The following is a 23,762-nucleotide window of genomic DNA, read 5'->3' on the forward strand; positions in this document are numbered from 1 at the left end:
GCTGATGAGGACCATATTTTTCCACCCTAGGGCGTGGATTTAATAATGTAATTCCATACCTATAAAGACTATGACATGACATGAAAATGAACCCTTTTTGGACTTGCCTGATGTAATGGAGCATGTTTAATATACTTCAGGATTTACTAATTGGCATGTTCATGAAAGAATTTGTAAACATTTTATCTAAACTTAGCTCACATTGATAAGGTAATTTTATTGATGAAGAGATTAAAGTTCTTGTTGCAATTTCAGTTACATACACATTTTGTTGAAAATACAGTAACACCTATCCTAATGATCACATGGGTTCAGTGGTTACCTGGTCACAATGGCCATTTTAATTTCCCTCCAGAAAATTTTCTATATAAATGTCATGTAATCAGCAGTCACCTGTCTTCATTGGTCAGTGGTCATGTGTTTCATAACCAAGCAGGGATTTCACCTTGCCCTCAATGGTCTTTGAACATGTTTCTTAACCAAACAGTGGTTTAACGCTGTCTTCCACGGTCAGCATCTTTGTTTCTTAACCAAGCAGTAGTTTCATCCTGCCTTCCACAGACACTTGAGCATATCAGCAGTGACTGTGCCAAGTATAACTACTTTTGTTTGATGTGCAAGGCATTGTATTTATAAAGAATTGATAGCCATGGGAAGTTTCTTTTCATTCCCTAATCATCAAAGTTCTAATTAAAGCCGACTGTCTTTTGAGCTCATTGAGTAACTGCTTAATCCATCAGTTGTTTGAAGTGTGTTTTCATGCCCAGTTACACCAGCTGGTCTAACAAAAAGTCATTTCTTTGTCTCCCAATCATAGGTAAAGTTTGGATGCAAGTTATATGTGTGTATGGCTTGGATTTTTAACTCAGCTTTAACAATTTTTCAGTCATATCACTATGATAACTGCAGTTTATAATGATGCACTGGGGCATCATGCCGCAGACATGTAGCATGATGTCCCACCCAGTCACATCATCCTGTTATCAAGCCAACCAATGATAACACTAACTTCTTAATGTTTATAAGTCTTTGGTATGACTTGGCTAGAGATCAAATCCATGACCTCCCACATCTGAAGCGGATGCTCTAACCATTGATGTAACTGGAGCAGTCATGATGAGAATTAAGGGAACTGTTAAAATGTTTATCATAACTTCGACACATGTGACAATGATCGGAATGTCAGTGATGATGAAATGTGTAGGAGGGATTATAGTGAGGATACAGTAATCTTGTGTGGAACTTTTTATTTTATTATTTTGTTATTTTTGTTTCTGCTAATCAGCTTCACTAAATACATGCATCTTGACAGCATACTACTACTATTACTAATACATGCATAATGATACAAATACTACTAATAATAATAATAAAAATAACGCTAATGCTATTCGGTGAACAGTACATGCTTTTGTCATGAACCAAGTTTGAGAGCTGAGCTTGCATTCAGAGATCATCTGTCTGCAAAGACCACTTGGTCTTTTCATATGGGTGACCACTGCACACTGGTTTGGCTGTAGCTACTATCATTTTTTACATCCTGGTGTTGAAGAGAAATCCTAACAATAAAAGGCATAAAAGTGCATTCAGAGATCATCTGTCTGCAAAGACCACTTGGTCTTTTCCTATGGGTGACCGCTGTACACTGGTTTGGCTGTAGCTACTATCATTTTTTACATCCTGGTATTGAAGAGAAATCCTAACAATAAAAAGTATAATAGTGTATGGCATGAAATAAGTATAAAATGTGTTATCTTTTTTGCTCATTATCTGTGCAATATTTGCGTATATTTTTCAGTGCTTCAGTACACGAGTCTTTAGACTTTTTCAGTAATAAAACCAACTTTTTTCTGTGTATGAAAAATTATTGTATGATGAAATAATGTTATTTTTATGGCTGTTAAATCAATGGGTATGAAAAGCTACATAGAGTACAAGATGCAGTTTTTAAGTATGATTGATAATGCTGAATTAATCTGCTGTTTACCTGCATATCGATTAGATTTATAAAATTTTATGTTTGGATTCCTTTCTCTATCAACAGGGTGTGACAAATTTACTTTATGTGCTTTTCTTGTCAATATCAATTTGATTCATATTTCTAGAGGTAGGAAAAAAAAGAATGCTGAACAAGAGACAAAGAAAGGGAACAAAAAAGAATTGCTGAAAAAAAAGAAGCAGAAACAGTTAGTTAAGAAAAAAAAGAAGAAGAAAGAAAAGAAAATACAACAGATGGAAGACAGGAGAGAGACAAATGCCCGCAGAAGTGGGCGGCTTGCCAAGAAGGAACAAGAACAGGAGGAGGAGGAGGATGATGAAGATAGGTATGAGGAAAATCGCACATTTTCTGTCTTAGAGTATATCTACAAGCAGAACTGATAGAAAAGTTCTTGTTCATGTCCATATTGTGCAACCTGGTCTTACAAATCATGAAAATTAAACCATACAGAATTTCCCCATGCTGTATAATGATTGAACAAGCCTGATGCATTCATTATAACACAAGACTAACAGGGGTCAGACAAATGTTGCCATAGTTTATTGGTTTGAGCCAGTACTACATTTTACCATCTGAATATCTGTATATAAATATTATGACTGGACTTGAGTCCAGTATTTGTTTTTTATTATTTCAACTTTGACTATATCTTGGGTGCAATGTAACTAAGCAACCGGTCTGATTGCCAAACAGGATTTGATCCAGTTTGACTGCAGTTCTTTCAAGTTTTTTCCAAATCTTGCTGATCTGCCTTCAGATATGGTCACCATCACTAACAATATTTAAAGATAAAGATTAAATGCCTGTTGTTGTCAAAGTTTTAATTGTTTCGATTAATTGATTTTTGGTACCCAGTAAAGAAAACACTGCAGACTTGTGTGTCATTTTATGCATTGTTTTCAGTACCAGATTACAATGTGTGTACTGGTAAGTGCGTAATTGAGTCAAGTGGCAGTACCAGATCACAATGTGTATACTGGTAAGGGTATAATTGAGTCAAGTGGCAGTACCAGATCACAATGTGTATACTGGTAAGGGTATAATTGAGTCAAGTGGCAGTACCAGATCACAATGTGTGTACTGGTAAGGGTGTAATTGAGTCATGTGGCAGTAACAGGCAGTACCAGATCACAATGTGTGTACTGGTAAGGGCATAATTAAGTCAAGTGCATTAGTTCTGAGCGCATTGTCCATGAAAGTTAAATTTATTCCCAATCTATCTACTGCCACTAGCATTCAAAAGGATCACTGCATGGTCTTGCTAAAAGTATGTTGTACTGAACCCAGAGATCAAAGTTAAATTGTGACTGCCACTTAGTACTTTTGCACAACCATACTGGGTGGCAGACTTTTTAAAAGGGTTATTTTCATCCCTGTTTGGTACTGCTGAAACTTGAATACTGTACGTGCCATGTAAGACAGTATCACCAATTTAGGCAAAAAGTTAAGCCCAGCTATTCTAGGCTGTGTTGGTGTAATGGTGAGAAACATACAAAACTACATAGATTTCTGATGAATGCTGTATGTAAGATTAAAGATTTAAGAAGAATGCTTATAATTTGAGGCACAGACTACAAGTAAGTATTTTTGTTGTTGTTTTTGAAGGAGCAAAGGTTTTATGGCAGAAATGTTTCAAGAATAGTGGAGTACTTCATGCTCATCATTATCTTGTGAATAGAAAACTACATTATCAATAGATATGATATTTAGTTCTTTTCTCATCCTGAATGACTCAGAGAATCAACTGTGAATGAGAGACTTGTAAAACTATAGCTATATATATGCAAGAACTTCACAAAACATGGGATTTAATTAAGCAAAAGAAAGAAATTTCATAGTTGCTTAGTTTCAAATGTAACATTGCATGGTTGTGGTAATTTGCATTAAAAAGACGATAAGATGCCTTTGGAATCCCAAAGAAACATCAGATACTTTGCTGAAAAGTTAATTTCCTTGGAAATTTAGATTAAAGAACAGATTTGGAATGACTAACAATACTAATGTATAAGTGCCATAACAACTGGTATTTTGTGACAAGTGATTTATAGTGGCTAAAACTTGTGAGAATTTCGGTCTTTTCAGTGAATGCTCTGAGGAGGAAAACATGGACAAGAAGACCGTAAAAGGAAGAAGGGGTAAAAAGAAAGAGGTTGAAAAAACAAGAAGGAAAAGCAAAGATGAGCCAAAGGAGGATACAAACGGAAATGTCCGGAGAAGTGGGCGAATTGCAAAAAGGGAAGAAGAAATGGAGGAAGAGGAGGAAGATAGGTATGGGAATACTCTTTCTCTGGAATATAAACAATGCTATTTTAAACTAGTTTTAAAGGGATAATCTGTCCAATACCAATCCTCATTAAATTATAAGCTATTTTACCAATTTTCATAGTTGTGGTTTATCAGATACTCTATTTCTGTTCCAAGTGACATCACACCAGCATATCTCACAGGTGATATCAGTTAAAATGGTCTACATATTAATGAAGTGAAACAGGCAATAGCAAAAGATAATTTCAGTATCATTTTTTCACCAGAATCCATTTTAGCAGTACTGGTCATAGAAGGGAACAGCATATTCCATGGCCCATTGTCCATCTGTCATTCATCTGTTAGAACAAGTTTGTTATTGCTACTTCTTCTAATCTACTTGCCTCAAAAGTGTACAGACATGTTCAGTTAACAGTCTAGTTGGTAATAAATGAAAATGGTGCTGTTTGTTGCTGTGGAGGCCATCTTAAAAACCTTGTTATAGTACTGCCCACTTATGTCGATATCACTTAAGTCAACAAGCCGTCATCCTTCATGAAAACAATTCAGCTACAATCTTCTATAAAACAAAGCACACTTTATGAAAATAAGCCAGCTAAAGTTATAAAAACAATGCACCCTTCATTAAATGAAGTCGGTATCAAATTTGTATAAAGGCAATGAAATTTGGTCAATTGTTGCATTTTATAAGGTTATTGGAGATTGGAACAAATTAATTGTGTGAAGGTTATCGGAGATTGGAACAAATTGTGTGGTGCAAGTTTCATTTTCTGCTGGGAAAAAAAGTAACGTTATATTTCTAATGCTAACAGTGGCAGCTTAAAACACAAATTAAATTTACAATCTCTTGAAAATAAGTATCTGGCTGTGATGGACATTGACGGTAGGGCATCTCACAAAGATGTGTGTGAAAAGTTTAAATGAAACACAACACTTTTTTATACATTTAGTTTAATGTACTGAATGTCATAGCTGCCAAGTGTCTCGTTTTTTCTATATTTGTCCTGTATTTTGGACCTGAATACGGGTGTACGTTTTTTGGGGCAAAAAATACATTATTTTTTAAAAAAATGAAAAAAAATTCCTTGCAATTTTCAGTTTAGAATGGGCACTCGGTTCCATTCTAGTAGAAATGTATTGCATGTATATAGGAATACAGTTCTACAATATGATTGGTTCATTCGAAATTGAGGCTGCAATGCCTGTCTTCATCTGCCATATTGGATTTCGCAAACAGTTACCGCTGTCACTGTATCTGAGCTTCATAATATTCAACTTCTAATCATGTTGAATAGGAAAGCAGAATATTCAAAATTTTCTCCAGGAAAGACAAGAAAACAGAACTGGAAGGACAATTGTGTCATCTTGTTTAGATTTGTGGAACCATCTAGTATGGAGAAAACTCTACGTTTTGCAAATTGTGTAATGTGATTTTGCTATTGGACATGGAGGCACCCATGAAATAAAGAGAACAAAAAAGCTAATAAACATCAGCTTGCTGCTTCGTCATACACAACTCAGCCTGAACTTACGTCATATATAACTACCAGAGAGAGCCTTGATGTAATTCAGTCAAAATTCGGTTTATTAAATTTCTTTTGGAAATTAACCTTCCTCTTTCAGTTACTAGTGTTGCTGGCAATTTATTTCCCACACGTTTTCCAGACAGTAAAATTGCCAAGGATTACTCGTATGCTAGAACGAAAACAGTTCAATAAGAAAATCACACAGAATTGAGATCATCAATGGAAGTTGATACATTCAAATCGATAATGATTGGGAAAAAAATAAGGTGTGGAAAAGGCTACTATAAACAGCCTGTGTCTGAGTGTGTTGCACTTTTGTACCTTCTGAATGGGCACCCGAATGGAATATGGTACAACACATGCATCTTTGACATTAAATAATTATGTAAAGTACTCTCCTACTTTACTGATGGTTGTATATGTTTTAAATAGATACATATGCATTAAAATTTTAAAAATCAGTATTTGTTCCTGAAAATCAGTATTTTTGTCACAAGCAGTCAGTATTTTTGTATTCGGGGGTTGGCAGCTATGGAATGTGCTATGGATAACATCCCACTTGGACACAGAGTTTATCCATTGCTTCTTGTCTTTTAGACATGGGCACAATATCCATCACTACACTTCCGGTCTACTTCAGAGTGAATGCAATTCTATAGTGATGGGCATTGTGCCAAAGTGTGCAAGACACAAAGCATCAGGTAAAACTCTGTATTCAGTATGGTCACCTTGCCATCTTGAAAACTTTATCACTTCTTCTAAACAGGTGGACATATCAAAATGGGGTTTTCACCAAAAAGGCTTCTTAAATATCTAGTTTATCCTAAATGAAAATCGTGCTGATCTGACAGCCATTGTCTGCCATTATGGTCATCTTGAAATCTTTGTTGTTGCCACTTCTCTTGAACCGATGTTCATGTGAACATCATGTTTTCACCACAAGACTTCTTATGATGTCTAATAATGCCATAAATGTAAATGTTGCTGATTTTACATCAAATATGGGCACCATGGGTTGAACATTTTGGAAATCTTGTTATTTTATAATCCTCTCTGAGATGCTATATTTTTTATGAAGGGTTGTAACTAAAATATTTCCACGGTGGCATAGAGTTACTTGGTCACTTTTGAAGAATATATTATCCATTCTGGATAAACTGTCTATATTCAGAACAATTGATGTCCAGATTTCAGACAAACATACTTAATGTTTTTTGTATAAACTGTCACCATAGCAACTAGCACACCAGATGAGGAAATTGACTTAACTGTCAATTACAGTATGTAGAAATAAAAGTACTTTTTCAGTGAAGGTACAGATTCTGACGATTATGAGGAGGAGGAGGAAAATGAGGATAAGATGGTCAGAGTGAAAAAGACTCACACCAAGAGAAAGATTCATTCAACAGGAGCAAAGAATAATGATGCAAAATTTGAAGCTGAAGAAGATGAAAAGATGGTTTTATTTGGGCAACTTGACAGAAATGAAGACAAAATGGAGGCAACACAGTATGAAAGGTATGAAAACATGTGCTTCTTTTATCCATTGGGGCAACATAAATGCTTCAGGTTTTATGATTTATTGTTTAATAAAGAAATTTTTTTACTTAGAAATGAGAAAATTGTATATTTGTTATGATACATTGTAGGTGTTCACCCCAGTCAACTAGATAAAGAAATGTTGCCATGGCAAGCGAGTATACAAATTGCTAAAACTGTATGAATCTGTGCACTCATAGATCATTGATGTGTCAGAACTTGTGCAGATAAAAATGTACTTTGCTCAGTATACAAATTTTTTATTCAACTGTTAACCCATAGAGTGATTGTTGCTGCCAGTAGAGGTCTTTTTAGTGCTTATCGTGACCTTTTTCAGGTAGTCAGTATATGGGTATTTAGGCTTGACATTAATCACTGTTAAACAAATTTAATTGGCACATTGGACCCTGGAACAAGCATTGTCATAGTTTTAACTTTGCATTGATCAAGGAAGTTGTACAAATGCTTGCAAAAAATATGGGTTACCAATCGAACTTGACTCTCAACAAGATTCATTTTAAGATGATTTTGTATGGTAAATACTAGGGAAAGCTATTTAATTATAGCGATTTTGTAAATTTTGAAGTATAACAGATTATTGGAGCTGGGGAAAGTTTTACTGAAATACTAGTGAATGAGTTTAAACCCAGAAATGATGTTGAATATGAGTCCAGTCAACCCCCTATCCAGCAGTATTTCAAAATTATATGTAGATAAGGGAGAATTCTAAACCTAATTAAAAATTATATGTAGATAAGGGAGAATTCTAAACCTAATTAAAAATTAAGTGAAGATAAGTGAGAATAACAAGCTAATTAATATATAGGCAACATAAAAGTAGAGTGCAATTTTAATTTCTTTCCACAAACAATTCAGCACTGTAATCTTGTGCTATAAAACTATATTATAAGGGTTAGGATAAACTGTAGAAATAAGAACCTTAAAAGAAATTAAAAAGTAAGAATATTTATTTGATCAAAATAATTCAGTCTGAACAACCAGAGTATTGCATTGTTGGACTAAAATCCCTAATTATGCAAACATAAGAAATTGGACATAGTAGTCACATGCAGTTTAAAAAAGTTCAACTTTGTCAGAACCCATGTTAGTGATATCAAAGAGACAATAAGTATGAACTGTGTAAGTCAGAGCCCATGTTAGTGATATCAAAGAGACAAGTATGAACTGTGTACGTCAGAGTCCATGTTAGTGATATCAAAGAGACATTAAGTATGAACTGTATAAGTCAGAGCCCATGTTAGTGATATCAAAGAGACATTAAGTATGAACTGTGTACGTCAGAGTCCATGTTAGTGATATCAAAGAGACATTAAGTATAAACTGTATAAGTCAGAGCCCATGTTAGTGATATCAAAGAGACAAGTATGAACTGTGTACGTCAGAGTCCATGTTAGTGATATCAAAGAGACATTAAGTATGAACTGTGTACGTCAGAGCCCATGTTAGTGATATCAAAGAGACAATAAGTATGAACTGTGTAAGTTGTATACAACAACCATAATAAAAAAAAAAATTTGTTCAAGCTGGCTAAGCTAGCTATGTATGTGCCTATTCAGACAGCAGATTGTGAAAAGTTTCTCAGAATAAAACAGCATTCATACACAGATAAGGGAAAGATTAAGCTCAGAAACAATCAACAGATTCATGCTTATACAGCTAGAAGAGACATCTCTAAAAGAGAGGAGCAGGAAAAAAGACATTTAAATGTAAGGTAAATGTTTGACTATTACCATCCCTCCCCTTTTTTATTCCCCATCCTCTGTATTTTTGCTGATAAGGGGGAGCTCTCCCATCTCTTAGATAAAATCCTGGCAACATCTTTGTAAAGTTGGGGGGAGGGGGCGGTCTCTTTGCACAATAGGATATTTTTGTACACTTAGCATGATCATTTAAGGTAATGTATTTGCTCTGTGAGTGGGAAAAGGATTTAAATGTTGACCCCAAAATGCCTTTGTAGATGTCATGCCAGTGTTAAACTTATGTAATTTAGTATTTCTGGTCTATTTAAAAGTGATAATGATAATGCATACAAGGATGCAGTTTGTTTTGCATCTTAGAGCAATTCAACAGATTGTATGACAATTTTTTAAATAAGTCATTAACAGTATATTATTAAAGATATTTGGTAAAGGATTGACATGAAAGAATAAGTTCATAATATTTTCAGTGGTGTTGTGGCTTTTATCTTGTTTTTATTGTGGTATTTTATATCAGCATTCACTTAAGCTGAAATGAATAACTGTACATTCAATTCTGAGCATTCTTTTTCTTTTTAATGACTAATTTTAACTGAAAATCAGTATTTGAATGTTAATTTTTTTGCCTTGTAAGTAAAAACACTAAAGCCAGATTTAGCAGTCAACTGTACTGACTGGATTGTATATGTACATTGTTATGTATATTTGATTTAATTTATATCCGATTTAACTGTTTGTATGTTTAAAAATATTTTTAGTGTTTTTTTTCCTTCATTATCTGTCAAAATAATGTTGGTTTTTTTTCACTAGGTTTTCGTCCTTTTTCCAGAAAATAGTTTGACCATTACTTGATTTTTGTAAACATAATGCTGACCTGGTACCCGACCTTAATTCAAAATTAGTAACAAGTTATTTTTAATTTATTTTTATTGTGGGTATGATATGGTTGAGATCGAGGGTGTGTTGGATACATGACCCTCAACTTGTAAATAGTTTTTAGTGAAGTATACACCTTTTATTCTCACAGTAAAATAATTGGTTCTTGTCAAGGACATACAGGGGCTATGTGATTTTTTTATATGTAAACATGATCATCTGACCCTTATCGGGGCATCGGTTTTGCTTAAAATTCAAGTTTTAAACCATCGTTTTAGAGAAATAATCTCACTTGGGCTTCTAAACACTGAGACGTAAAGGTGTTTCTTTTGTTGTGTTATTTTGGGTTTAATGTTTATTCAAATTATTTGGATTCAGATGGATTTAATTTGTTTCTCTGGAAACATTTGAGTGCTGATACAGAATTCTTGAACAAAGACGTTTCTTAAAAATTTTATTCGGATTTCCAAAACCAGAGAGATTTTTCTTGTTTCTACAAGGAACTGTAGACTTCAACACAGTACAGGATACAGCATAAATCATTGCCTTCCATCTTGGATTCTTCATCGGGACTCAAACTTGAATTCGTTAGAACATTTCAGTATTATGACTTCTGAAATTTTATTCATGGATTATTCTTGGATTTATTTTTGGGTTTGATTCATAAAACCGTAAGTTCTTATTTTTTCATTTTTACAGTATTTTCCCAGGAAAATAAATAATTTGTTAAATTTCTTAAGTCAAGGTGTCAGTCATTTTCCATTTCTGTTAAGTTGTGTCTGCATGCTTGGTATATTGTGTGACTATTATTAAAGATATAAATTTTAAACTTGGGTTTCATAACAAGATGCATTGATTAGGATGTGCAGTGGCCATAGTCCATTTGTGTATTAATTTTGAAAATAGCATTGCTTTGACATTTGCCAGTTATAAAGACAAATACCCACAGAAATTACAAAATTCATACAGAAATTAAATAAGATAACTTTTTTTGAAATGATCCAAGTTAATTGAAAACTTTTATCATATATACTCGCTTACAAGTAGTCATACTGCAAACATTGAAGATCCTGATTTGCCGTAGCATAATTCTCATGCAGATCAGGGTCTTTGTTGTTTGTTCTACTAATTACTCCTGACAAAACTGCATAGACCCAGATCTGCTGCACTTTATGCAACAGCAGATCTAGGTCTGTTAAGTTTACAGTTGGAATCAGCTTATAAGTGAGTACAACCAGTGTGTTAATGCCCATAGTGTGAACTACTTTTAAGATCACTGGGACCATATTTTCATTCATGTATTGATATAGGTCATATTGTCTTTTCAGTGGATGCTCTGAGGAGAAAGATGAGAAAACAAGTTGTAAAGATGAAAATGTCAAAACAAACAACAGTGGTGACAAAGGACAAATTAGGATGGATGAGCAAACAGATATTAAGGCAGGTGTGAATAATGAGCATATGGAAGTAAATGAAAACCATAAAGAGAATGCTGTTGAAAGAGAGGACATGGCAAAGGTAATAGAAGATAAGATGGCAGTGATAAATGACAATAAGCAGGAAATAAAAAAAGAGATTTTGCCTGAAATGAAAAAGGTGGAAACCTCCAGACCCCATCCACCTCCTTCTCCCTCTCGCTGGCACCTGATTTGTGAGACCCTTCAGGACTGGATGGATTTAGCAGAGAAGTTTAAGGGCAGCACTGTCCGCTCTGAGAGGTCCCTGGCCAAAGCAATTCAAGAAGACTTCCTGCCAGTGCTTCCTGAAATCATCGAGAACCGAGTAAGTTTATTCTTTTTTTAATTTTTTCATAGGATGGGGACTCTGAGGCATTTTGGTTTTTTTTTTAAAAAAAACATACATTAGTTCCTTTGAGTACCATGTTGTAAACAATATACATAATTTTAGCTACCTTTACTGTTATTATTTTGGGAGATTAGAAATATTTATAGGCAAATGTAATAATTTTATTTTATTAGCACAAAAGTTTGCAAAATTATGATCAACATTAAAAAACAAAATAAATGAGTACTTTTATAATGGGATTGAAGGTGTATGAATAATTAAAATGTATAAAACTGACAGACGAAAGTGTTAATTCTAAATATTAAAATGTGCTTCATATACCCATCACTTTCCATATAAATAAAGACTGTGCTGTTTTGTAAGTACTGAGGTGGATGTCTGCATCCCTTTATCTTCCTGTCGGTGGGGTTACATATAGTACGTGTTGCTTGTTCCTGCAGAGACACTGTCACATACTGTTATCAGCATGTATTTTTGATGACATTACATTACTGTCATCAGCATTTATATTTGGTGATGTAACATCACTTTCATCATCATTAGATTTTGTATTAAACTTTTTGAAAGTCACGTCTCACTTTCATCAGTCACTTCAGTGAAATGAAATTTTTATATAATATCACAGTATTCCAAAATTTATACATGCTATGATAGGATTTAAGATTATATGTTAAAATATTTAGCTCATCTGGCTTAGACCAGTACTGCAAGGTCAGCTCATATTGATTAAAAACTTTGCATCTGATTGGCCATGCTTTTGATCTCTCTAGATCATGGGTTATTAACCCATGGATCACAATCCAGGTTACCAAGTTGTTTTCAGTGGGTTGCCAAGGTCAATCTTAATAATTTGAATTGCCTACCAGAGTGTTGTTGTTTGTTTTTAGAATTTGATGGGTCGTGAGGCTAACACTGAAAAACTAATTTGGGTCAGTACCCGAAAAGGTTAACTGCTTCTCTTGATCTAGAGACATTAGTTCTCATCAATTTCTCTCCATCTTGGTAAATAAGTTTATATCATCAAAATCTTGGATGACTTCAGTTATGAGAAGGAGACTACATATTATGCCATTTCCTTAAGAGAAAATTGTTATTACGATGTAGTCAAAAAGGTAAAATCAGCATGATAAAAAATTTTAGTGATAGTAATGTATTGTAGCTATGCTACATAAGCCTGCCTAGTGAAATGGTCAACGTTTAAGTTATGTAATCCAGGTGAGTAATATCAGGCCCACATTGGTCTTTTGTTTAAAAATTACATGATATAGTAATTTGCAGTTGAAATAATTTTTCACTTTAATGGATAGTTACAGCCAATGATCAAAGCTTGTAATTTAAAGGGGAATAATTCCATAGAGCTAAGTTTCAACTTGTTACCCAACAAAGGTTTTTTCCCCTTTATTACACAAACGATCAAATGATGTAACTTAATCTGTCACATAAAATTCAACAAGGTTATTCTCATTTAACTCTATTTTCAGAAAGGTTATATGCTTTATTTGTTATTAATTTATCTCCGTCTTGGTTTAGGAGTAGGACAAGGTAAGGCAGGGATATATTTACACAAACACTTTGCTGTTCCTTTAGTTATTGCAGTAACTAAGAAGTAGGGTTCAGCTGCTATCAACATAGAGTCTAATTTGATATCATATAATGCATTCCTAACAAACAGCATCAACCCAGATCTGCCAGCACATCATGCAATGGCAGATCTGGGTCCATGCAGTTTATGGTTAGAACTGACATAAGTGCAGATATTTCGTGATGGGTCAAGTCTCTCCATCTGTCATTTGATTCTCTTTGGTTCTGGGTGGCTGAGTGGTCTACCACTGTCTGCATGGGCTCGAGTCTCTGGCTCTGCCAATGTGGTTATGTGGGAAAGCTGCCAGTAGCAGCCCATGGGTCTCTGGTTCTTTCTGGGGTTTTCTCGGGTTCATCCTCATTCCTTTATACTGACTACCATTTATAGCCTATCTTGCACTGAAAATGGCATTAAGCATTGACAGCAGCAAAAATCTGGAACTGAAGACAAGAAATTAAGAAATTTGGTATTTACTGCCTGGTTTGCAACTAATTGTACTTTTGAAATTTGATTGTGTGTTCATCACAAAGCACATTCTTGTGATACCAGACTGAAGATTAATAAACCAAACTCCTTCTCAGATGATGAAGCTTTGGTTTTCAATAATATTATCTAAATTTCTCTTGGTGTCCCCGAGTGGTCTAAAGCGCTCACCGTTCCAGATCCCTGCCATCTCCCCTCTGCCTGCATGGTTTGAGTCTCATGATTGGCCAACGTGGGTATGTGAGAAAGCTTGCCAGTAGCTTCTCATGGGTCGGTAGTTCTTCCTAGGGTTTTTCCAGGGTTCTTCCTCCACAAGTTATACTGGCCACCATGTATAGCCTATCTTGTGCTGAAAAATGACATTAAACTCTACAACAAAAACAACTATCTCCTAAAATTGAGATTTTACACCATCATACATAAAATGCTTGAGACAATATCAGTATTTTGTCAGAGGCAGAGATAGAGAGGATGCAAAATGTCTTTGCTGTTAAATACAAAAACTTTATCATTCTTAGAAAAAGATTTGAATTCCCCCAAATTAAGAAAATTTATGGAAAAATACAAAATTTACTTAATGAGATATGACCTGACTCCTTAAAGGAAAATTCTGAATTGTATGACTGCAGTGGAGCCTGTCAATTGTAGCTACCCTTCAGGAAAAAGCCAAACTGTTCTTTGTAAACTGTTGTGCATAATGCAGGTTCACCTTTCAAATTAGGTTCTTCAATAAATATTGTGCACCAAAAACAATTCTTCTTAGTAGTAGTACTAGTAGTATTTCTGGTAAAATTAATGTTACCTATTCAAACAATTCATGGTATAAGTTTGTCATTTTAAAAAAGGTCTTGTTGAAAAGAGTCTAATTGAAAGATTTCTTGGAGCTTTCATTCTGTCTTTAGTTATTTAGCTTGAATTAGCATACAGTAAGTAGGATTGCTTGTGTATTGTGACAAGAGTTGGTTATCTCTTGGAAGTAAAAGACTTTCTGACTAAATTTTGAAAGCGTGAACCCAGTAATTGACTGGTCACCTTTGTGATGCATTGTAAGCTGAAGTACTTGCCCCCCCCCCCCCATGTACCTTCATTTACTGTCAGATATGCACAAGTTTTCATTCTGAGTTCTTACAGAATATTACATAGCATTCCTTGAATGTTTTCTCTTATATGAAAGAGTGACTGTAGTGTTGGTCCATTATCAATTCTTAAAGTGAAAGAGTAACGTTGTGGTTAAATGCCTTTTAACACATTTATCTGAAACATGGATGGATGTTTATTGAAGATTGGGTATTTTAATTATGACTTTGTTTTTCTCGGAACATATTGCATCTTATGTATATGGATTTATGCAGACTTTTCCCTACTGTTCCAATACTTTAGCATTATACTTGTTTTTGTACTTAAAATAATTACAATCCACTTATACTGCAGAAATGTTAAGTGTTTTTAAGCTGAATTTCATTTTTGAAATTATTAACAGTGTACACTGCAGGAATAGCTTAGTACAAACTTGAGTCTCAAACGATTATTATGCAGTAAACACTGTTAGAAATTGTTAAATAGGTTGGAGTATAAATTAGCTCTCTTTTTAATCCTTATGGATAAATACCTTGGTTGGTATATTGTCAGATTCAGGATGCAAAGGATAGTGGGCTCAAAACCCACCCATATCAGCCTGGGTTGGTTGCTTTGATGTGTTATAGGGAAAGACACTGACTTAGCTTCCATTTTGTAGGCACATTATTGATGAATACTCGTAGTATGGTCATCAACACATTACCCTCCTCACCCCACCCCCACCCCTGTGTGTTATGAATTACCTTGAGAGCAAGATCAGGCTTGTGTAGGAATTGACAAGATGTGTCTTTGCTTTTGATGGGAAGAACAATCTTCATACATAGAGTGGTTATATTTATTGATTGCTTGAAGCAGTAAGAAACAATTGTTTGGTTAGGAAACATTTGGCAAATGACTGCAGACAACAGATGACCTTGTTTAATACATGACTTTTTATACAGAGGAAATGTCATTGGGGAAAATTGGAATGACCATTGATGCCAGTTGACCATTATAATAAGGTGATCATTAGGCAGGTTTCAGTGTAGTTTTAATTCCTGATACCAGCTTAATGTTCTGTTAAAGAAGCAATGTTCCTGGTCAAGTAAGGGTGTAACGATATACCGATTTACCGGTAAATTGCGATACAAAATGCCTGAAACGGTATATCGCGATACGAGTTTAGTAATATCGGTATACCGGTTTTATTTTCTTCACCATTAGCCAGTCCATAACTAGCTTTGAGCACACCAATGTCTTTTATTAGTCTTAACGTAGTTACCAAAATGGCGGCTTCTGTGTATGAGCTAGTGAAGAACCCAAGAGCAAAGAGTTCTGTTTGGAATAATTTTTCACTAAAAAGGGAGTTTGGCAGTAATACAATTGACAAAACTTTCACTGTGTGTAATATGTGCAAAACTGAAATCAAGCACGCAGGCGGTACGACGAAACTGTCAACTCATTTACAGCGTCACCATCGATCATTACTTTCCATAAATACAGTGCAACAGAGTGACACAACCTCTAACACAACGGTCGAAGGGTCCATTAAAAGTGTACGTATTGTTTCAGATCGACAACCAAAGATTGCTGTTATGCTAGGTGCACAGACTAAATACAAATCTTCATCACCAAGGTCCACAGCTATTACTCGTGCCATTGCTAGTTTCATCGTTCACAATTTGTGACCGTACAGTGTTGTATCAAACAAAGGATTTTTAAACATGGCATCGGTGTTAAGTGATTAGTCTCTCAGGTTCCAACCAAGAAAGGTTGGGAATCACTGATATTATTAATTTACTATATTATTCATTTTTCTAATCAAAGTAGGATATTTATCAATGTGATAATTTGTGATTATGTGTTGTTTTTCTTGTGTTTATCCCTTGTCCTGTTTTGTACTGCAAGAAATGAATCGTTAGATCATTTTGATTTGAAGACTTTCTAATCAGGCAAAATTATTCTACAACTCTTTTCCAGTATTTTGTTTCTTGCTTGTAGAAGTTTTCACATGTTGATATAATTTTATTTTCTAAATAATTGATGTGATTATTACAGTTACTGGGTGTTTCGGTTGAATTAAAAGCAAGATGGTTTCATTTTCTTCTTCATATTTTATTAAATGCAAGGAAATTGCTCATTATTTCAGTACAAAATATACAATATCAACATTCCAGTCATAAATGCTATCAATGACCAATACATATTGATACGTATCGCAATACAGACATGCCATATTGCAATATATTGCAATACATATTTTCCTGGCAATACTCACCCCTATGGTCAAGCAGTACAAAATAGGTTCTACAATCTAATTTTAGAAGAAATGTTTAGATGTACCGTATATACTCACTTATAAGTTGAGTCAAATATCAAATAACAGAACCTCATCTGTCATAGCATAATACTTCTGCAGATCAGGGTCAATGTTGTTTGTTCTGCTGATTAGTCCTTTTCAAACTGCACAGACCCAGATCTGCTGGTGCATTATCATATGCAGTTGGACTCATAAGCCAGTACATACGGTTTAGTAAAGCTGGGCCAAAAACTGTAGATAAGCAGTGTATTGATATATTTTGTAAACAGTTCAACTTAAAACACCTTTGTTAACAGTTAAGTTATGCAAAACAATTTTGTTTTAAGCACTTATCCTGAAATCTTGAAGATATTGCTCCTGGCATAAGCATAATGTTAGTGCAAACTCTTCTATCGTAAATTTGTTATATTCCATACATTGATTGAACAATAGTGCTTTATATCTGTGAGATATTTGTGATATTCCATGCATTGATTGAATAATAGTGCTTTATATCTGTGAGATATATTTGTGATATTCCATGCATTGATTAAATATTAGTGCTGTATAACTTTGAGATATTTGTGATATTCCATGCATTGATTGAATATTAGTGCTGTATAATTGTGAGATATTTGTGATATTCCATGCATTGATTGAATATTGGTGCTGTATAACTCTGAGATATTTGTGATATTCCATGCATTGATTGAATAATAGGGCTTTATAATTGTGGGATACTCATTAAGGGTATTACCATTTACTTACTTGAACACATCATGAATAATTCTTGGTATCTAAGTCATTTGATGCATTATTAAAGGCATAATTAACTTCTTGATGATTAAAATTCAGTCAGGTTAGATTTGTTTATTCTGTGTTCACAAAATACCCTTACAAATGAAGAAAAAATTGCAATTATTTACTATCCAAGGGTTAAAATCACAGTTTATTAAATTCCTATCTACAGCGTCTGAATTAAACATGAAATAGGTGTTAGCCAAAGATTTTGCTACCTAGTTTTTATTCTGATGTTAAAATGGCTTTCCAAGTGGCAAATATGTCACTCTGAGTTTTTTATTTTCAAAAGTCTTGGTAGAAAATGTTGTCCACCAAATTTTTCACTAGGTAGCCCAAAAAAACTAAACAAAACCAGGTAGCAAATTTGCCACTTACTACTTTCTGTTTAGAATCATAATGTGGAGCTGTAGATGATGTAAACAATCCAACTGCCGGTTGAGACATTATACTCCTTGGTCAGATGTAGATGATGTAAACAATCCAACTGCCGGTTGAGACATTATACCATTATACCCCTTTGGTCAGACTCTTTTTGGGTTATAAGTTTAATTGTTTTTGAATTGAATTTTGATGTAATTTGATTAAATTAACAACAACAGTGGTAGATCTACTGGCTAAGGACATTTTATGCAAAATTCCTGGAACAAATGAGGTAAGAAAACTACAGATGTGTGCAAGGAAGATGCAGACATCAACTTGTGATGGTTGTTACATTTTGAGAGTGTCATCTGGGAAGCATTTGCTTTATCATCAAGATGCTATTCATGCCTTAGAATGTCTCAAATGGCTTTAGAACCGAATCTAATACAAGATGTGTTCCATTATATGGCTTTTAATCTCTGTTTTCACAGCGTCAGCTTATGTCATTTCAGAAACCCAATTCATTTGTTTATATTGATCATTATGCCCTCATAAAACTGATTTGGTCTGGTTAGGGATTTCATGACACAGCAACACAAGTAGGTTATTTATTGCCAAGACAGTTGGAGTAAGGTGCCTTGCTGAAGAACATGCCATGATAGCCAACCCAGGCTGTTTCAGTGGTATGATTCCAACCCGCATTCTTTCAGTCTCAAGTCTGGCACGCTGACTACTGAACCAGTCTGGTACCGCTATCATAAAACTGACTTTATTTCCTCTGTTGCACCATGAGTGCAGGATTGTGTGTTTCCAACCATTTGTTGTCCTATGACCCCCAAATCTTGACTGCACTCCCTAGGCGTGCTTTTTCATCAAGGAAAAATAGAGGCAATAAATCTTTTAGGATGAAAGTTGATTTTCATTTTAATATGACATTTTTGGCACTCGAAACATTAAAGGTTTATAGTAGTCTGCATGCAGAATGCTAGTGTAATGCATTTGATAAATTAATGACAAGAGGGACTAATTCTTTGTGATGAAAAATTTGCAGAACTGCACAGTTTGTCATTTTATCCATTTTTTATTACTGTGAAGAAAAAAAGAGTCAGAAACAAATGTGAATTACAATAATAAATGCTGGTATATACTGCATGAACATTAAAGAGAGCAAGATTTAGAATGGAAAATTCCATATTGCAGCTCTTACCAGAAATTCAAGCATGTAAATGTTTATACGAGTTATTTGAGCACTTGATAAAATGTATGTAACAGTATTATGAGTGTGCAAGGAAGAATTATAGTGCAGTGCAGATGACTAAGTTTAAGTGGCAAAACTGTAAATAAAATGATCTCTTTTTTTTTTTTTTGTACCTTAACTCATTCCTCAAGCATTATTTAGTGTTTTTCTTTGCCCCATTGACATTATTTTTGCATTTCCCAAATTTTGGAAGATGGAAACATTGGCATCCTCTGGGGCAATGCTTGCTTAGGGGACTGGCCATTAGACTGACAGCTTGTACTTAATTCGAATGCATTAAATATTTCCTGTATTCTCCTTTAGTTGATTTGTTTGCATAAAATATGCATAATTTTTGCTTATCAGATGCTCTGCTTTAACCTGAATTACATCTTCACTGGTTAAGGGGGAAGGGGGTTTGGTGTCAAAGGTCACTTTTGTATTGGTAATACAAACTACACTTGCGAATAGAATGCCATCCATACAGACTGAGGGATTGTGATCATGTTTGGAATGATATTTCAGGAGGATGAGTACATGGCAACTTAGGATTCAAGTCTGGAATGCAGACAGGAAGATTGGGGGTGGGTCTGACTATAAAAGTATGGATATTTACAATGATTTCCATTTCTTGAATACATTATTACCATGTACAATCTTTGTCTCCCAAGGTGTTTGGGCAATTGCTGTTTGACAAGAATAGCTTTTGATAGAAAGAAAAACAAGAGTCCAATTGCCGCATTGCTCAGTGACGTCAAACAGTCAATTTTATTTGTAAATGTGCAATAGAAGAAATAAGTTACATATCAAGATAATCAGTCCCAACCGAATAAAGTTTTGATTATGAAGGCAACCACAGATTTTTAAAATAGAGATATAGCACATCTATGGGGAACGGTGCATTTACACTGGATGAAATATCCATATTTACAACATTTTCCTCTTTTGATTTACTTGTTTGTAATAATCTCACCACAGTTCTCGAATGAAAACTTTTAAGGTTATGTTTATTTCTCATGTCTGTTGACATTATTATTTTGTTACTAAAACTACCACCAGTATGATGAATGCTTTGGTCCTTTTCTACAATTGTTGGATTGTTAGCATTTGATGTAGGAGTAAGTAATCCAGTCAGAATCATTCCATAGTTTGAAAGTGCACTTGTGGTCACCATGTTGCGCAAATGTTCTCTGTTTGTCTTTCTAGAGTCATCACCTTGAGTCGTAATATTTGTGTGAATATTCTCCTGGACTTGCATTACTGCTTTGGATGCATTTACATTAATGCCACAAAAAACATTGATTCCAGGTATCCAGGGTACATTTAAACGAGTCTGAAGAATTCGTAGAGTATCATTGTTGTCACAGGCTTCAAGGGCTTTGTGGAGGCAGAGCAGTGTCTCTTCATATTTTCTGGAAAATGAACAATAATTTTTAATCTTGTCACTAATTGTACAGGATTCCTTAACAAGAAGGAAATTCTTTTTCTTCAGCTTGTAAAATAGATAATCATTTAAAAAATACATACTATAATACTATTTAGTCTACTTTATAAAATTTGAGTTGTACATAACATTTATTATTATCTATTTAAAACACCTGCTGTATATACTCCCTTACAAGACAAGTCAGACTGCAAATAACAAAGATCATGATCTGCCAGCACATCTGGCACCGGCAGATCTGGGTCTTTGCAGTTTGCAGTTAGACCCATATTATTAGCAAGTATATATAGTAGTTCATTTCCAGTAACTATGTAACCTGAAAAAGATAATGTTCATCAAGTGATAGAGTTTATTGTCAGAAATTCATCACTGCAGTTTCTTTTGAAAATGAAGAAAATTAGGGGAAAAAGTCAAAGGGGATTAACTGATTGGAATGCATTTTCAAAAGAAAAAGGACACTATTGTACAAGTGCCTATCTGTGTGTGCATTAGAGCATGCATGTAATATTATCAGATACCAACAGTGTCTAACATATTGACTCCAACCCTAGGGTAGGACTTTTAGCAGTCTATGGATGTGCATAAATTTGGATGTCCCTTGTAGATTGTGTCAGGGTTACAAGTGGTAAACCAGAAAAAGCAGGCTCTTTGTTACCGATTACTTAATTGAAGCATTAATTTGTAATTTATATTGAACATTTACTTAGCCTTCTGCCTGCCAGTAGTTTCTCGTGGGTCGGTGGTTCTTTCCGGGGGTTTTCCCGGGTTCTTCCTCCACCATTAATACTGGCCGCCATGTATAGCCTATTGAAAAATGGCGTTAAAACCCTACAACAACAACAACAACAACAACTTAGCCTTCTGCTAGAAATGCAGCACAAAGGATTTATATTCAGTTAAATTATAATAATATACTGGGTTGCAAACAGTCTCTCAGTTCTCCCTAGAGACTTCCCCTATAAACAAACACGGACCAAAAAATAAATACGGCATGAAAAGGGGAATCACTGTACAGTACTCAACAGAACCACGATTTGCATAGGCTGAGAATAGCTGCAACATGTTGTTAAATCGGACCCTTCTTTGCTACAAAATAATGACGATTAGTAAGCAGCAATTTTCCCAAATTTGTAGCAAGCATTTCTTGTCTTCAGATTTAAAGAGTCTTGTGCACAAAGCTGAATCTACTGTGTTGGAAGGCTCAAACTATTTGTTATAATGATTGTCAGTACTAATGGGAACCTTGTCATTTGTTTGAATCTTTTTATTAAAGTCAGCACATTTATCAGTTTTGGTTTTGTACAGTTTTGTTATAACCAATTTAATTATGGGTTAGCCTGATCATTTTATAAAAATAAATGGGAGAAGAAGCTCAATTGTGGTTTTTTGTTTATACAACTTGAATGTGTTTAGAAAAGATTTGTGAAGATAAATGTGAATTAACTTTGTATTTGCTGAGGAACCTATAATCATGGATTTCATCATTAAAACCAATTAAAACTCCATCTTGGAAGACAATGCAGGATCCATTCTTCAATCCCAAAATTCAATTCCCATTGTGTACATAATTGGGGTTTCTTTTGTTTTTGTTGTTTTGTTTTTTTTTATTTATTTGCCAAAGCATAAATATTGGTACCCCAAAAATCAATCATTTCAAAGTAATTAAACTTTTTCAATTTTGAAATAATGAAATTAAGGTTTACTTACAAACAGAAATAATCATGGAAAATGCTGGTCCAGAATTTGTGAGAATAAATTTTGGAAGATATAATCCGTAAAAGCTGCTGGAAGGGATCTATACACAAATCCATTTTCCCATGGAAATCATTTGTACACCCATGTACAGTTTTTTGTATATTCCGACTCTGAAATATGTTCAGTTGATTCAAATAAGCTTCACATCCTAACTCCATAGAAAGCAGAGTACAGGCAAATACCAGTGCTGCACTGGCCTTTTTAAATGAAGGCCAAGCATGTATTAGCTGCATTGTCTAATTCAGTGTAGTCAGGATAGTTCTGTGTAGTGGGCAGTGTTCAGGTAGCTATAAGTTGTGTTTATACTGAGAGCCAGCCTATATAGCACAGTGGTTTTATTCACTGAGTAACAGTGGAGACTTGGTGTGGGGTCCAGTCAGAATAAGACTGTCAAGTAGAAGCAGTCAGGCAGTTAGCATATTCACGGTTCTATGTTCTTGCTTTTGGTACTATTTTGCTTTAACACCAAGGCCAACAATTTGGCACACCAGTCTGCTGTTGAAGAAATGAAGAAAACTAATGATTACTGAAGACAGTATCATAGACACACTCTTTTGTGATGAGTAGTAACAGTGTAATAGATTTTATCATTTGATCCTGACATCATGAAATAAATTTAAATACCACTTAATTTGTATAACCTTGAAATAAATTTTTGAAATACTTTGTAATTTGAAAAGCATAAATCAAATCACATTTCACGATAAGTATATAACTTTTCCAAGCTCCAGGCTAGATATGTTGTAACAGTGTTTTCAAGTCACAGGCAAGAGATGTTTTAACAGCTTTAACAAGCCCCAGGTTAGAGATGTTTTAACCACTTTGACAAGCCGGGGGGTGGGGGGGTGCGAGTGGTCTAAAGCGCTTACCATTATGGATCACTGCCATCTCACCTCTGTCTGCGTGGGTTCAAGTCTCCAGTTTGGCTCATGTGGATATGTGAGAAAGCTTGCCAGTAGCTTCTCATGAGTCAGTGGTTTTTTCCAGGGTTTTCCTGGATTCTTCCTCCACCATTT

General features: G+C 34.6%; 2 protein-coding genes across 3 annotated transcripts in view; one reads left to right on the forward strand and one right to left on the reverse strand.

Annotated features, from left to right (window-relative positions):
• Positions 1 to 23,762, forward strand: part of LOC149784835 (uncharacterized) — a 165,884-nt gene that overhangs the window by 34,678 nt on the left and 107,444 nt on the right. For both annotated transcript variants that reach the window (XM_089978396.1, XM_089978397.1), the window contains exons 6-9: positions 2,106 to 2,324; positions 4,082 to 4,267; positions 7,099 to 7,308; positions 11,252 to 11,705. In XM_089978396.1, the coding sequence (XP_089834522.1) occupies positions 2,106 to 2,324; positions 4,082 to 4,267; positions 7,099 to 7,308; positions 11,252 to 11,705 (1,069 nt within the window). The remainder of the gene's footprint in view (positions 1 to 2,105; positions 2,325 to 4,081; positions 4,268 to 7,098; positions 7,309 to 11,251; positions 11,706 to 23,762) is intronic.
• Positions 20,281 to 23,240, reverse strand: LOC149784836 (uncharacterized). The gene is made up of 2 exons (XM_089978395.1): positions 22,699 to 23,240; positions 20,281 to 20,959 (listed from the first exon to the last, which is right to left on the reverse strand). Exons 1-2 carry the CDS (start codon positions 22,977 to 22,979, stop codon positions 20,389 to 20,391), a joined length of 852 nt encoding a protein of 283 aa, XP_089834521.1. The 5' UTR covers positions 22,980 to 23,240; the 3' UTR covers positions 20,281 to 20,388.

Source organism: Sinohyriopsis cumingii, chromosome 13 (genome assembly GCF_028554795.1).
Source record: "Sinohyriopsis cumingii isolate HCF-2022 chromosome 13, ASM2855479v2, whole genome shotgun sequence".
NCBI lineage: Eukaryota > Metazoa > Mollusca > Bivalvia > Unionida > Unionidae > Sinohyriopsis > Sinohyriopsis cumingii.

Coding starts and splice junctions, on each gene's coding strand:
- LOC149784836 (XM_089978395.1), bottom strand. CDS start 22,979: ATGCAGCTAATACATGCTTGGCCTTCATTTAAAAAGGCCAGTGCAGCA. Junction 20,960..22,698: donor TTCCATGATTATTTCTGTTT/GTAAGTAAACCT, acceptor TTCATTTTCCAG/AAAATATGAAGAGACACTGC.